The 16,270-nt window shown below is 43.4% G+C and overlaps 1 protein-coding gene across 2 annotated transcripts in view; it reads right to left on the reverse strand.

Annotated features, from left to right (window-relative positions):
* The window catches only part of LOC143127350 (solute carrier family 12 member 3-like), a 99,080-nt gene that overhangs the window by 34,063 nt on the left and 48,747 nt on the right, over positions 1 to 16,270 (reverse strand). For both annotated transcript variants that reach the window (XR_012987571.1, XM_076288803.1), the window contains exons 11-15: positions 4,582 to 4,666; positions 4,209 to 4,369; positions 3,602 to 3,709; positions 574 to 697; positions 374 to 475 (exon numbers count right to left, since the gene is read on the reverse strand). Coding sequence is in view for 1 of the 2 variants with exons in the window: in XM_076288803.1 (XP_076144918.1) it covers positions 374 to 475; positions 574 to 697; positions 3,602 to 3,709; positions 4,209 to 4,369; positions 4,582 to 4,666 (580 nt within the window). In the remaining variant the exon portion in view is untranslated. The remainder of the gene's footprint in view (positions 1 to 373; positions 476 to 573; positions 698 to 3,601; positions 3,710 to 4,208; positions 4,370 to 4,581; positions 4,667 to 16,270) is intronic.

The raw sequence follows: 16,270 nt of genomic DNA on the forward strand, positions 1-16,270 counted from the left end.
TTTTTTTTTCACTGAGCAGAAAAGATTAAGCCCGAGATCCGACCCGACCCGAGTCATTTGCTTATATTTTCGACCCGAACCCGGCCCGAACCTGCGGGTCCCGTCGGGTTTGTCGGGCGACCCGACCCGTTGAGAACTCTATATCCTTCTGCAAAGTGTGCAATTGAGATTGACATATATGATTCAAAGAATATGATATATGATATGGTATAATATGACATAATATGAGTCATATTATACTTCTATGAATCATATATGTCAATCTGAATTGCATATGACCATATTTGCTGGGGAGAGATTTCAGTTAAACTGTAATGTATTTCTGTGACTTGGGGGGTTTACTATGGAACTCTTGTATCTTGAATAAACTCACCTGGCGAGTTTGTGATAGAGGCGTGGAAACAACTGAAGTTGATGAGTGCGTACGAGCAGAGGAAAAAGTTTGAAATGACAGGGGCAACAACATTTAAGTCACCTGAGAGAAAGATGCATGAGTGAGAAAAAGAGAAACTGATAAATAAACTACACTTACATGAGGTGCTAAATATGATAAATTGTCAGGCTAAGACTCACCAATCAAAATGAATGCTAATGCGATAAAATAAACTAGAACATAACCACGGTAAGGCTCATCATTCTTCCCATAACCCTTTGCAAAAAAGCCAATATAGGGGTATATGTTGTCTCTGCAAAGACACTGTGACAAAGAGAGAAACAATATTTTGTAATAACACATACAATATACTAAATATTATGTTCACAGCTCTGTATGCATTTCTATTTCCATTAGTGTTGATGGAGTAATTTAAATGAATAAATTCAATAGTTTATCTCGTTATCTGGAATAGTGAATAACCATACTCAGCAGCAAATTATTCACCAATATGCTACTATACACTAACTAACAAGTGTATTTCATTGTTAAACCTGATGAAGGTAGATAAGAGTTAGGGCCTGTCCACACGGAGACGCTTTTTAGGTTAAACGCAGAGGTTTTGCTTCGTCTTGGCCGAGCGTCCAAACGAATCCTGTAAACGCACTGCCCGAAACCGCACTTTTCTGAAACCTGGTCCCAGAGTGGAAAAATCTGAAACCGTAGCCCGTTTGAATTCGTTTAGACAGCGAAACCGCACATCCTGCTTGCGTATCGATGAAGTCATCGCCACACCTCAGCTGCCCTGGACTTGCACATATAGTATTGCCTAACAATACTAGTTTTCATACATGACATTACCTATGATTACACTCCGTAAGATAAATATCACAACCGGTGCTGCGCAGCGCCGATAGCTTATGACTTGGTGGACTGAACACTGTTTTTCCCGGATGTTTTTTTATGCATTCTAGCTACTGTCAGTGACGCGAGAGAACTTAAGTTATTAGGAAAGTGCGGTGTAAGTTTAGGCTACATTAATTTGTGCGTAGTGCCAGTGTCATTCATTTATTTTACATGTCTTACAACATATATACATGCATTCACAGTCGAGTGAAATCAGATATAAGCATACAAAGACGCTTAGAACTCACGTTAAGCCGATGGTAGCACACTGAATGCAAATGCGCGATTTGATACAGGCAAATGTATTGACTGTTACTAACGAAGGTTTTATAGCAATATTATAAATGTGGCGACAGAATAGCCTAGAACTTGGGTAAGCCTTGTGTTTAGTAGCCTAATTGCGGTGATAGCCAAAACTAATGTGAATCACGGACTATCCTACAACCAAAGAAAGTAAGGGTGATTAGTATGAAGGTATATTGGGTGCAAAAGTGGCGAGCACATTTAACTGCAGATTTTGCATGTGCACACTAAAGTCGTAAATGTGTAACAGTAAAGTTGAAGTTGTACATATTTTTTTATATCTTGTTAACACAAAATAGGGGCTACGGGTTCACAAATCCTTTTTACAGGTACACAAATCCTATCCTGTGAGTCACAACTTTCAAGAGTCATGCACTCGACACTTTTGCTCCAAACGTTGCAGCTCAGTTGGTGCGAAACACATTTGCACATCCGTGTTTCATAATCTGAGAACATGCACAACATTCGTGCATTTGTAAACCCAAATGTGAACTAATGCATCCGAAGTTGTGCATCTGTGAAATAATTTCTCATTAATAATTTCTACAGATCGCTTTGATTTTCTTGCACGACTACAAGTCAATTGATACAAGTGCTCGAATCTGCTTCTACGAGTGACGAGTGACTTTTGCTCCTGGCTAGGTGATATAATAGGAGCAAAAAGATTTGTATGTGTGCACGTCAAGCGAATCGATCGAGAAAACAAGGCGGCCGGATCTGGATCCAGGATCGCGCTCAGACTACCATTGCCTGCTCATAAGGTAAGTAACATGATAATAATATGAAGAAAGTTATCTTGTTTGTTGGTTTACATTATCATGACGGCTATGTTTAGCTTAGCTTACCTGCTTGCTAAATCCTCCAGTGCCAGATCAAGCTAGCTAGCTATCGCTAGATAAATAACTAGTTTAGAAGTACAGAAATATAACACTGCCCGTCCAAAAATCGTTAGGGCACATAATCTGACACAATCGTTCAATTTTCGATTTTACGCAACAATTATTTTTTCGTCGTGTCCTTCATTGATAAGGAAACATGCTGAGGTTACTTACTTTATGAGCAGGCAATGGTAGTCTGAGCGCGATCCAGGATCCAGATCCGGCCGCCTTGTTTTCTCGATCGATTCGCTCGACGTGCACACATACAAATCTTTTTGCTCCTATTATATCACCTAGCCAGGAGCAAAAGTCACTCGTCACTCGTAGAAGCATATTCGAGCACTTGTATCAATTGACTTGTAGTCGTTCAAGAAAATCAAAGCGATCTGTAGAATTTTATTAATGAGAAATTATTTCACAGATGCACAACTTCGGATGCATTAGTTCACATTTGGGTTTACAAATGCACGAATGTTGTGCATGTTCTCAGATTATGAAACACGGATGTGCAAATGTGTTTCGCACCAACTGCGCTGCAACGTTTGGAGCAAAAGTGTCAAGTGCATGACTCTTGAAAGTTGTGACTCACAGGATAGGATTTGTGTACCTGTAAAAAGGATTTGTGAACCCGTAGCCCCTATTTTGTGTTAACAAGATATAAAAAAATATGTACAACTTCAACTTTACTGTTACACATTTACGACTTTAGTGTGCACATGCAAAATCTGCAGTTAAATGTGCTCGCCACTTTTGCACCCAATATACCTTCATAGATTAGTAGGCCTAACTGCGTTAGCCAAATAAAGGACGGGACTGCACCCTTCACAAACCGTAAAAATAAAGTTTATTAGTTTTTACAGTTGACTACAGTTGACAGTTCACCATCAGTCCACACAAACAATTCTGGTTTCCTTGCACTAGCCATTTCGTCGTAGCCTATTCTGTCTGTTTGTAAAGTGCAAGTTTTGGTCAATTTCTGTAAAGAAACAGTGCCACCTATAGCCCTGGGGTATGAAGTAACGTGTTGAGTCGTGTTGAGATGGATCCGTTTGGACACAAATATTCTTGATACGGTTCCAGGGAAGACGGAGGAAAAAAAGATCGGTTTGGTACGTGTGGACTAGGCCTTAGTGACACCCACCTGAAACACCTTCGGGGCAGAGACCAGGAATCCAAGAGCCGAGGATAGACTAGCAGCAAAGATCCCGGCAATGATGATGGGTCCGACGCCTGATACCATCGTTAGCGCCTAGGAGTCGAACAGACAGACTGAGATAGATTAGTGAAAGCCTAAAGCTGCACACACATAGTCAGTGATTTGTTGTCACCAGTTGCTTGTTTTTTTATGTTATGCAACATTTCTCCAATGGTAATTTCACCTGTTGCTTGTCACCTCAAAATTTTAAATAACATTTTTTTATGTGACATTTCTCCCATGGTTATTTCACCTGTATTCACTGAATTACACTAACTTTTCATAGTCTGTTGGCGTTGCTTCTATCTTGTATGTCTGAATAAGGGACACATTTCTTCAGTCGGTTTTAGTTAGACTAGACTTTGGGGTTTTGATGTTTGGCTTAACTTAAGAGTTCATACAAACCTTTAGATGTAGGTCCATCTACACCGACACTGTATTTTTAATCTTACATGTGTACATGTATGGCATGCATGCTGTATTTGTGTCCACATTTCAAGGAACTAAACTCAATTTCTGTCGTGATATATTTTTTTCTTGGTTTGGTGTTTACCCCAGTGTCAACTGCGAGGCCATATTCGCAGTCCTCTTTATGTGAGCAGCTTGTGAAGTTCCAGCCAAAGTTACAGGCCACACCCTCACACACATCTGAGACGTTCCCCAAAGAGAAGCTGTCGTTTAGGTTGCCTGTGGCATGACGAATCATACACGAGCCTTGTAGAGAGACAGAGACAGAGAGAGACAGAGAGAGAGAGAGAGAGAGAGAGAGAGAGAGAGAGAGAGAGAGAGAGAGAGAGAGAGAGAGAGATAGATAGATAAAGAGAGAAATCCTTTACATCTTTATGTGGACTCCAAATCTAAAGTTTGTGCTACTAACAATCAAGAAAGTTTAGTTTACTTATGTATTCATCATGCTGCTGTCTTACCTACAGTTACAGAGATAATCAAATAGCTCATGGTGGTGCCGAGGATGGCCAGGAGCGTCCCTTTGGGTATAGCACTCTCTGGGTCCTGTGCAAACCAGTATTGGAAAGGGGGTGTTAGGACAGACCAGAGCAGGGAACATCTAGTAGTAAATAATTCACATCTAGTACCAGGGTTAGGTAGTAACGGATTACATGTAATCTGGATTATGTAATCAGATTACAAAAATCAAGTAACTATAAACAGCCCATATTACAATAAAAAAAAATGTGTAATCAGATTACAGTTACATTGTTGGGGGTTACCTGATTACATTTCATCATGCAAACAATGCAACTTTTTTTATGATAGCCTAGCTATCTTTTAATTTGACAAGCATCGGGCTTGTCAAATTAAGTAGAAAAAATGAGAAAAAAATGTAGAAAAAATGTGGGCGGGGGAAGTGGTTGACCACTGCTCTCCCATGCCCACATCCACAGCTGAAGTGCCCTTAAGTAAGGCACCTAACCCCTCACTGATCCCCGCTGTAGCAGACAGCTCACTGCCCCGGGTTGGTGTGTGCTTCACCTCACTGTGTGCTCATTGTGTGCTTCATCTCACTGTGTGTTCACTGTGTGCTCTGTGTGCTTCACTAATTCACGGATTGGGAGACCAAATTTTCCTCAAGGGATCAAAAGAGTATTTACAATTGGGGCAGGTCTCTCGGCACACTGCATGATCTTTTCCTCCTAATCTTAATGTAGCCTCTAGTGTTACCAATTACTTTGAGAAAGTCACCAGCTCCCCCTGGTTGAAAAACATCCCAAAGGAATAATTTTCTCATCCCCACAATTAAAATGGACATGGTGTCATTCAATCTCAGGCCATGTTCCTGGGTCAAAAAAATCCAGCGAAAGCTAAATTCATTGTCCAGGTGTGCCCTTATAAAGGTTAAGCTGAGTTGTGCATGTTTGGAGAATAGTGATCCATGATCACATCCATGATGACTAAGTGATCAATTTTGGGATGGGGTGAAAATTTCAACCACCAAAACACCACCCCCAAAGTGGAGAATAACTATAGAAATGTATTAGTTTTGGGTGTTTTTCAGACAATGGGACCTGGTGACCTCAAAGTAAATGGTAACACTAAAACAAGGGGCTACATTAAGATTTTTGGAGGAAAATATCAGTTAATTCACACAGGAATGCTTTACTCAGAGCAAAGAGATTTCTTAGATGTAATGAAATAATAAAGAGAAAAATAGAATGAGAATTCTTTCATCAATTCAGTGGTGGTGTCTTTTACTTAAAGGAACCATACAGTATAAGATTGTGGCCAAAACTGGTACTGCAATTACTTTCAAATTACTGTAGAGCGGTGTATCCCCTCCCCCTCCCTCCTGACTCGAGGTTGCCAACCCGGATGCCAAAACACTACTGACTTTGTGATTAGTAGATAGGTAGAGGGTGGCGCATCAGGCCAAAACACAACATTACATGACAAAACACAACATCAACATCAGTTGAGGGCTGCAACTTTACTTTTTAAAGGGAAACTTGGCAGGATTTCCCCCTCTACTAGAGAAATTGTGCATTATGCTATTTCAAACTGTGGAAAAAGGTAACGATAAAGCACATGGATTTGTTTACAAGCTAGAAAAACGGTTAGCATAAGTTCGGCAGACAATGTGGATGTTACAAGGTACATTTACGATTTAAAACGAGTTTCTTGTTTCTCACTTCTCTTTCCGGAACGGTAGTCTCAATGTTGCAAGGTTGGTTTTCCGCCTGGGGACGCTAGGGGCAGCGGGAAAAGTCACTATTTTCACCAGAACAGGTTATTTAACCATCCAAATGATTTCTAAACGGGTTTATTATGTTGAAATAGTTGCCAAGTTCTAGCCTAGAAATCTAGACGCACCCTAGCGACGGCAAATTAATTTGCACAGCCTGTACGTCTAGTAGCAAACCATAGGGATTTCTATTGGCTGACGCTGTGGACGTCATCCAATCACAGCGCTCTATTTTGTTAGAGAGTCTTAAGGCGGGCTTAACAGGATGACGACAGTCCTGCGAGGGTGAACAACATGGAAGGTGGCTATAGGGAGGGAAAGTGAAAACCAGCGCCCCAAGTGGTTGCATTCCTATCGAAGAGCAGCTCCAATATTAAGTACCATAGACCTATTTTTGAAAAAATATTGTGAAGCCAAATCAGCGATGTTATCCACCAAAAATACTTTTCAGTGTCTATACAGTAATAATCTTCTAACTGTGAAAATGTCAGGCCCTATTTTGCCTTATTTAAAAAAATCGAAATGGCTCCTTTTGTTTCATAAATGAACTACAAAAGAAGTCACGTGACTTTACCCTTCGACGATACTCATGGTAGCATGGTTTGTTTATTAGCCTGGTTAGCATTGTCACTTAACACTTACTGCCAGCTCTTCATGTGAGTAGAAGCACAACACCAGTTATCCAAACATAAAGTTTATCACCACGCGGTTTACATCACGTTCCGTTATTTTAAAAAAATATGTTAAGCCAGTTAAGTCAGTTAGAGATTAAGCGCCCAAACCTGTGACGTCACATGCAACTGTAGTCAGGGTTCTCAAGTTTTGAGCTCAGCTTGGAGTGAGATTGGGGGGGGGGGGGGGCACTCACTCACTAAAATGTTTCGCTTGTGTGTAGAATTGAATAAAGTAAGTTCATTATTTACTAAGATGAATGCACCATTTATTAAAATAAGTGCCTAAAACTTGCGCACGATGTAGCAAAAGGTGTGCACACATGGGCGGATTATCAGATGTGAAATGGGCCCCCCAGGCACAGATGTGAAATGGGCCCCCCACTTCGTAACTCTGGTAAGCTTAGTTAGGTCTGGGTCTGGGGGCATGCTCCCCCAGAAGATTTTTTTTTTTTTTAAATAACCCCTTAAATAACAACTTCTGGTGAGATTTTTTGAAAGAAGCATTAACACTTTGAGACCTTGAATTTGTCATTGTATACATCCTATATCTTGTTTTTGTTTATTTTCCAGGACAGTCTGGGATTTGTACCCATCTTGCATAGCTTGTGTCTCTTATGTCAGCCTTTATATCAAGGGGAAACCATTTGTGTTTTTATGTCACCAGGAAGCATGCCAGTAGAAATAACTTTTGATATTTAGGTGGGATAGATTGGAATTTTCAAATAGCCTATAATAATCTTGACGGTGGGATATTCTATGGCTCACCAATTTACGAGATATATGTACTGAGTGAGACAAATATTTTATTTATTAGGCTAATTGCTTTTTTCACTTGAGTAGCCTATTGCCACTGAACCATTGGATCAAGAATGGGCTTGCCAAGACCAACAGCAAGTTCATTATTTTGGGATGCTTTTAGGCTACCCTGCGAGATACCCTCTCGTATCCCTGCGCGTCCTCTAATAATTACGCACATACCTTGACATCCCTAGTAATATTTCTGCGTGAGAAATGCAAGGTGTGGCGTGTGAGTGTGTGAACTTGTTGAATTGCGTGTGTCTCACGCCCATTGCGTGAGACTTGAGAACCCTGTGTAGTTCGTTATCACCATGTTACGACAAAAACTCAAAACAATTCAACTGATCCTAAAAACTAGATGTACCGCAGAGCGGTACAAAATATGACCGCCGCCCAGTCCAGCACATTTTTTCCACAAAAATAAATCACGCTGAAAGGCCTATATGATTCTAACTGTCTCACTAAATTGCATTAGCCAAACTCAATTCTCACTGGTATCTGCTAGACAACAAGTACCAAAACATGATTAGTTCATAGATTTCACATGTAAAATTCATTTTATACAACCCCACCCCCATCTTGCCTGTTCATTATTCTGAGAAATTTTTGAATTGTGTGCATGTGTGTGTGTACACGTTTATGTTTATGTGTGTGGGTGTGTGTGGGTGTGTGTGTGTGCGTGCTTGTGTGTTTGCCTGCGTATGTGTGTTTGTACATACATCTTGCCTGTTCATAATTCTGAGAAATTCTTGAATTGTGTGCATGTGTGCGTGTACACGTTTATGTTTATGTGTGTGGGTGTGTGTGTGTGTGTGTGCGTGCTTGTGTGTTTGCCTGCGTATGTGTGTTTGTGCATGTGCATGCATGCGTACATATGTCTACTGTGTGAGTATGTGTCATACGTATGATTACTGTGAATGTATGTGTGTGCGTATCTGTTTATGCACATGTGTGCACATGGAATGGGTTAACATGACCCCTGGAGGCAAACATACGGAAAAAATTGGTCATCCTAGGCCCTACGGTTCTCAAGATATTCACAGAAAACTGTGTCTGCCCTGTGGAGCCAATGCACTTGTGCTATACATTCTGTCACACTGTTTGTTCATGTACCTCTGCAGGATGTGACGTGCTAACACCTGTATACGAACAGACACACAAGGAGATTCAGGTCCCTGTCAAAAGGACAGTCACAGAGGATGACAATGTTTTGTGATCTTTTGTCAAAGTATAAGAATAGCTTAGTGTGGCACACACATCTGTACACTAACAGCACAAACTGTAATGGTTTTAGTGAGGAGCTAATCAACTGTGTTTTGGAGCACTGCGGAGAGATATTCAATGTCACTTACATCATGGAAAATCTCCCTGTGTTTAGTAAAAGTCACGCACAAGAAATCCTCAGAATTATTATGACCGCCGCGCAGCGAAGCGGCGGTCATATAGGTTTAGTCAGATTTTTTTTTCTTTCTTTTTCACATGTCCAAATTTCTGTCAATGATTCCCGGGACACTGAAAGACCGGGGTAGACGAAACTTAGTGGGCATGTAACCCCATATGGATAGCATGGAACCATCGTTTTTCGTTTTGATCTGTAGCCCCCCCGCTGGACTGCACCCCCCGAAAGGAGGGTAGGGCAGACACAGTTTTCTGTGAATATCTCGAGAACTGTAAGGTTTAGGAGGACCTTTTTTTTTTTTGTATGTTGATCTCAAGGGGCCACATCAACCCATTCCATAACCACTCATTTCATGTATAGCGCCACCTAGTTAAACACAAAAAAGTAAAAATGAGGTGTTGTAATTGAAGGTATCTGTGACCTAACATAGTCAAAACTGCACGAAATTGGAAGTGTAGGATCATTATGACACCCTCTGTATGCAAGCCAAATTTTGTGGAATTTCATGGGGGGCCACACAATAAATTAATTTATGTTACTATACACCAACTGGCCTGTAGGTGGCCGGAGACAGTTTTCTGTGAATATCTCGAGAACCGTAGGGCCTAGGAGGTCCACCTTTTTTATGTATGTTGGTCTTAAGGGGGCATGTCAACCCATCACATTACCACTTATTTCATGTATAGCGCCACCTAGTTAAAAATTAAACAATCAAGAATTTCTCAGAATTATGAACAGGCAAGATGGAGGTGGGGTTGTATAAAATACATTTTACATGTGGAATCTATGAACTAATTATGTTTTGGTACTTGTTGTCTAGCAGATACCAGTGAGAATTGAGTGTGGCTAATGCAATTTAGTGAGACAGTTAGAATATAGGCCTTTCAGCGTGATTTATTTTTGTGGAAAAAATGTGCTGGACTGGGCGGCGGTCATATTTTGTACCGCTCTGCGGTACATCTAGTTTTTGAAGATTTCAATTACACTGAAGTTGATCTGCCTCACGAAGACTTTGTGGCACCGGACCCATTACTCGGGTTACTTTGATGAGGACACTGAACAAAACAGCCTATCAGCATGCAGCAGTGCAGAATCCGGGCTTTCACTTCTGAAAATTTCTGACAGAGTACTGAAATTATGTTAGCATTTTGAAATTGTACATATTGTTGTATAGCTGTACATATTTTGTCACAGATGGCTCTGATTTAATGCTCCTTCAAGTGTGTTCTGATAAAATAAAAAGGATATATTTCAAAATGGTTTCATTGCTATTTATTTTCCATTACGATCAAAGCAATGACTGAATTCACATTATCAATGTTAGCCAATGAACAATAGTCTTAAAATTTAATATTTACATAAAATTTACAAGGCCTGTAGAGCCTAGGTTTGAATACACAAACTCAACATTGGAGATTTCTCCACTCCTTCAATTTCGCCTTCATCCAAAGCCAAAGTTCTCTGTGTTTGAGTTTGCACAATAGGTTTCTCTCAAAGAGCGGAAAGGCATTGAACTGTCGGCCAGGTACCTCAATGAACAACTGCCCTTCCCTGAAAATACCAACCAGGGTTAGGATCTCACTTTCCTGCTGCCTGGAATGATGTGTGCCAGATCGCTTGTTGATGGCCAACTCTTCATCCACCTTCTCCACCTTCTCCATCAGTTCTCTTAGGACCCCGACAGACTGACTGATCCGGCGTGCGTTGTGATACTCCGTCGAACATTAGCTCCTCCTGGACTCGCAGGGTTATGGCAGAACTTTTTCAACTTCCTCGGAGTTTTCGACGGAGTAGGCTCGCGGTCTCTCTTCTCCGTTGTCGTTCCTGAGGTGGCCTCTTCTTTCTTTTCACTTTCCACCCATCTCCAATACACTGGCAGGTCTCGTTCCAGTCTCGATAACAAGTTTAAACACGGATGACAAATTCGTTTGGACTTTCCTGGTGCATTTAGCACGGCCACTCCGACATGTTGAAGTCTCTCGGATATCTTCTGCGCTTTCTTTACCGTATCAAAAATACTTGTAGCGTGTGCTAATGCACCTGTCACGGGGTGGGAACTAAAATGGCATCTGAAATTCCATGGGGACGGGTTTTGGGGTGGAACATTATTATGCCAAGATGGCAGCCCCCTTAAGCACACATTGTTTACAAATCAGACACAGGTGTGTAGCGGGAATGGTGGTTTTGGTGATTGGCACCTGAGGTGTAGATTAATTAGACACAGGTGTGTAGTGGGAATGGTGGGTTCGGTGATTGCCACTTGGGGGTAGATTGGGCTTTTTCTAGAGCGGCAACTCTCAGTCGAGGGTAGGTAGCTTTTGGAGAAGGACGTGACAAGCAGCGGAGCTGGAGGCCCAAGGAGAGGGCTAGCTACAGACGACACGACAGCAGCGTGTGAACCGCGGCCAAAGACTTCATTCGCCTCCGGTTATCAAGCCTTTTGGGCAAGTCTGCCGGTCTGTCCAGGCACTGTCCAGGCCGATGTCCGAGGGGTGGAGACGTCCACCCCTCACAGAGCTAAGTACCCGTTTTTCTGCCTACCCTATGCTTGTCGCTGTGCGGTGGATACTGCTACTGTTCCTGAGCCTACCCCTCTCTCCTCCTGCATTAGAGGCGGCTTACTCGCTACCGGCTTGGTGCTGTCTGGAATTGCCACGCCGAATCGACCGCAGCTTTCCGAGCATCGACTAGGACTTCACTCGCCTGTTCTCAAGTGAGCTACGGACTTCACACGCCTCCAGCTATCCAGTGAGCTACGGACTTCACACACCTCCAGCTATCCAGTGAGCTACGGACTTCACACGCCTCCAGCTATCCAGTGGGCTACGGATTACACTCGCTTCCTGTTATCAAGGAGCTACAGATTGCGCTCGCCTCCAGTTATCAAGTGAGCTACGGACTACACTCGCCTCCAGTTATCAAGTGAGCTACGGACTACACTCGCCTCCAGTTATCAAGTAAGCTACGGCCTACACTCGCCTCCAGTTATCAAGTGTGCTACAGACTTCACTCGTCTGTTCACTGGCAGCCGACTGTGTGTTCAAGAGTCATTGGATGTCAGAGGGGTGGAAATGTTAATTGCCTCCTGAATGCCTATTGCTGGGCCATAGGCCTTTTTATAACCCTGGTGCCTACTGCGCTACATTATTGACTGTCCCTACCTAGCAGCTCCTATCCCCTGGCCCCTTGACTGCATTTTTGGTGCTGTTGGTTAGAACTGTGTTGGACTGGTTACACATCCTGCCTAGCACCACCAGGCTACGGTCTTTTTGTCCCTACCTCTCTGCTCCCGCTGTCTGCCTGTTGCAGCTGACTACCTCATGAACTATAGCTATACCCCACCCGCCTTTGCCTACAGCCCGAGCCCAAGTTGCGTAACAGCCAAGTGGTGTGGTGTGGATTGCAGTGTTTGGATTTCTGTGCTAATGATTGGATTGGCCTTATGTAACGTGTGATGAACTGTGTGCTTTTTGGTGCAGTGAACTGTGTTTCTGTTACTCAATGTGCTGGGGTCTATAGGAGGGATTTAGCTACGTTCACTAAGTAGCCTCTGTGTTCTGCCACCAAACAGCTGCCACTGGGACGCAGGGCTGCTGACGGCGGGACCAGGGGCCTCATGTACAAAGACTTGCGTGGATTTCATACTAAAACATTGCGTACGTGCAAACCTGAAAAGTAGAGTACGCACAAAAAAATCCTGATTTATCAAACCATGCGTAAGCAAGATTTCACGCACATTCTCTTTGTACATCGCAATCAACTTGAAATAGAGCGCACATGCACAAGCCCAAAACTCCACCCCGTCTCCACCCTCAATTACCGCAATTTTAATATGCTAATTAGTATAAATAGGCCTGCAGCAGTGCTCTCTACTGGAGAAAGATGGGAAAATGGAGAAAGCAAGAAAAAAGCGCAATTTCACTAAGTGCGAGATCGAGGTGTTGCTGTCGGAGGTGGAGGCCAGAAAAAACATTTTATTTGGTTCTCGGTCCGCTGGAATAAGCAGCAAAAGAAAAAGAATGGAGTGGGAGAGTGTGACCGAGGCGGTGAATGTTGTGGGGTCGGAAAACCGCACCATTGCCGACATAAAAAAGAAATGGTCGGATGTGAAGGTGGATGTAAAGAAAAAAGTTGCAGTCCACCGACAAAGCGTGGGTAAGACGGGCGGTGGAGCCGGGGTGGGGGAGCTCGCACCATTTGAGCAGAGAGTGGCAGCTGTGGTTGGGGATACGGTTCTCTTTGGTGTGGTCCCGCCTGCTGAGGGAGATTCCGACGTGACCCAGGAACGCAACGAAGGTAAACTAATTTCCATTTATTTGCATAACTTTCTCATCCCTAGCCTACTAGGGCCTAGCCTGTATTTCCCTCTGTATGTTGTAATGAACAGCCGCTCATACGCACACATTGTTAATATGTTGTGTTTGAAGATCATTGTGTCGATTTACACCCCCTTCATTTAAAAGAAACACTTTGGCTTATTTCCCATAATGTGATTTTAAAATGATTATATATATTATTTTCTCTCAGACAGCCCAGCATTCAGTGGCACCCACTCCACGCCACACCGAACAACTCCACAGGCTGAGCCGGACCCTCCTGTCCAGCCAGGCGTCTCCGGTGTTTCTTCTAGTGGTTCCCATCCCCCTGCTGCTGCGGTCCACTCGACAGGTCGGGTACTGACGCGCGCTGTGTTGGAGTCACAGGGGGAAATCGTCAGAGGCATTGCTGACATCAACAGCCACCTCAAACAGATTACTGACGCACTCGTTGACATCAGTAACTCATTAAAAGAATTGGTCAAAAAATGAATTTGTCTCCGTTTACCTTTTTATATTCTGGCCACTAACTGCTGTCGGGTTCGAATGGCATCTTGGTCGGGCTGCACATTAATTGGTCCTGGGTCTATGTCGTCTGGTGGGTTCACTACCTCACGCAGTGGCACGCCGTGCCTGTGCGCAACATTATGCAGGACTCCACAAGCTAATACAATGCGGCACACTTTCTCAGGCCGATACAGCAGTATCCCCCCGCTGCGGTCAAGGCAGCGCCACCGGCCTTTCAGCTGCCCAATAGCTCGTTCCACAACTGACCGAGTGAGGGAATGGAGAGTGTTGTATCTCTGCTCTCGGTCAGTCTGTGGGTTGGTGAGGGGGGTTAACAGCCACGTCTTTAAAGCGTAACCGCTGTCTCCTAATGAGCATTTGGAACAATTAGATCATAGGCTACCCAAAATTTCTAGATGTCCTAATAATTTCCCTTTAAGTGTTTGAAATTGCTTACCAATTAGCCACCCATCAGGCACCCTGCCAGCCTCCAACCTATTCTCAACCATGCTTTTTCTCAGGATGTATGAATCATGGGTTGACCCAGGCCACCTTGCCACTACATTCGTAAGGCGCATTTGGGCATCACAGATTATTTGCACGTTTAAAGAATGGAAATGTTTTCTATTAACGTAAGCAAATTCCCCGTCAGATGGCGCCTTTATAGCAATGTGTGTGCAGTCGATCGCTCCGATTACATTGGGGAAACCGGCAATCGCTGCAAATTGCGCTTTGATGTTTGCCTGATCAACTGCATCGTATGGGAACCCTATATACCTGGCTGACATGTGGATAATGCCGTTCAAAACAGCCGGCATGGTGCGGCTCAGGGACAATTGACTCATTCCTGACCGGTCGCTCAGTTCCCTCTGGAATACTCCTGTTGCCAGAAAACCAAGGGTGGTCAGGACTTGTATTGGAACTGGCAATGCGTGGCTTCTCGCCGTCTCTCTCTCCAAAAGCGGGCCCAACTCAGCACAGAGTTCCAAGAGGATAGCTCTTGGTAATCTGAATCGGCTGATAAGCCAGTCATCATCATGGGCCAAAAAATCATGATAATCAAGAAACACCCGTTCCCTTCTAATGCGACCATTAGCAACATCCTCTAACAAGGCCAAAACTGCCATCATCAACCTATCGATTATTGCCACATTTTGCGCACGCTTTTATATCGTCACTTATGTGGATGCATGCTGGGGATAGGTTGTTCCCATACGCCTGTGGTGTCAGTAATATGTACATCATTTGATCGACAGACTGGTTGATTGATTGATTGACTTTAAATAATGGCTTTTGCGTGTAATGCGACTGACTCGTGAACCAATACTTATTTGCAATTTCAATACATCACCACTAAGTGTCGACAACGGACAAAACCCCACTAGAAGTGTGCGTACGCCAGACATGAAGTTTGCATGGAGGACCGCACATTCTCACGTTCAAGTCAGTCTTCGTACATCCGGACGTGAGCGTGGGAAGTGGCGTACGCAGCATTTTTGTGCGTACGCAAGCTTTGTACATGAGGCCCCTGATCCGGTATTCCAATCGGAGGAGCCGACCACTGGGCGAAGTTGCTTCATCTGACGTGGGTGCCTGCTCGTTGAGGGTGCTGGACATTTGAACACTGGGAGGGGAGCTCCTTTGGCCGATGGGACTTTTTAGCATCAAGCTCTTTTTTTATACGTAACTTAATAAAGCACTAGTTTTTAATATATTTCTCTGACTCTTGGCATTATTGAGGAGTAGAGTGTTCTCCCCACTGCTAGAGGTTGTGTTAAGGAGGCAATAGCGCCCTCCACCTGTGACACACCAGCTACCCGAAGTTGTTTGTTACAAAATCGACAAAAGTCGTCGGTCTCCATCATCACTGTATCTTCATTAAAATATTCTCCAAAACTCACAACACGTAGCCGAATCTTTCCTCAGTTTACTTCCCCGTTCACTGTTTTCGTCGCTCTGGCCACATCAGCCTGCTCTTTGTTCTGATTGGTCGTAGCACTGGCCTATTGCATGCCTAGGCAGTTTGAAAGACAATTCTCTGCCCGCCCCTTGGATTAAGCGAGGTGAATGGGTCGATTCCAGACTATACATTTCAATGATATAGGATGGCCCGCCAGGCTAGCCAAGTTCCCCTTTAAATGGCAATATCCTGGCCAGACTACTGTTGTCAGTGATATAAGTATTTGAAATTAACATGATTTCTTAATGTCTAGTGACATATCA

This window comes from Alosa pseudoharengus, unplaced genomic scaffold, assembly GCF_046254945.1.
Source record: "Alosa pseudoharengus isolate Yale_2024_CS ecotype anadromous, Long Island Sound unplaced genomic scaffold, YU_APseudo_1.1 YU_APseudo_1.1_scf_17, whole genome shotgun sequence".
NCBI lineage: Eukaryota > Metazoa > Chordata > Actinopteri > Clupeiformes > Clupeidae > Alosa > Alosa pseudoharengus.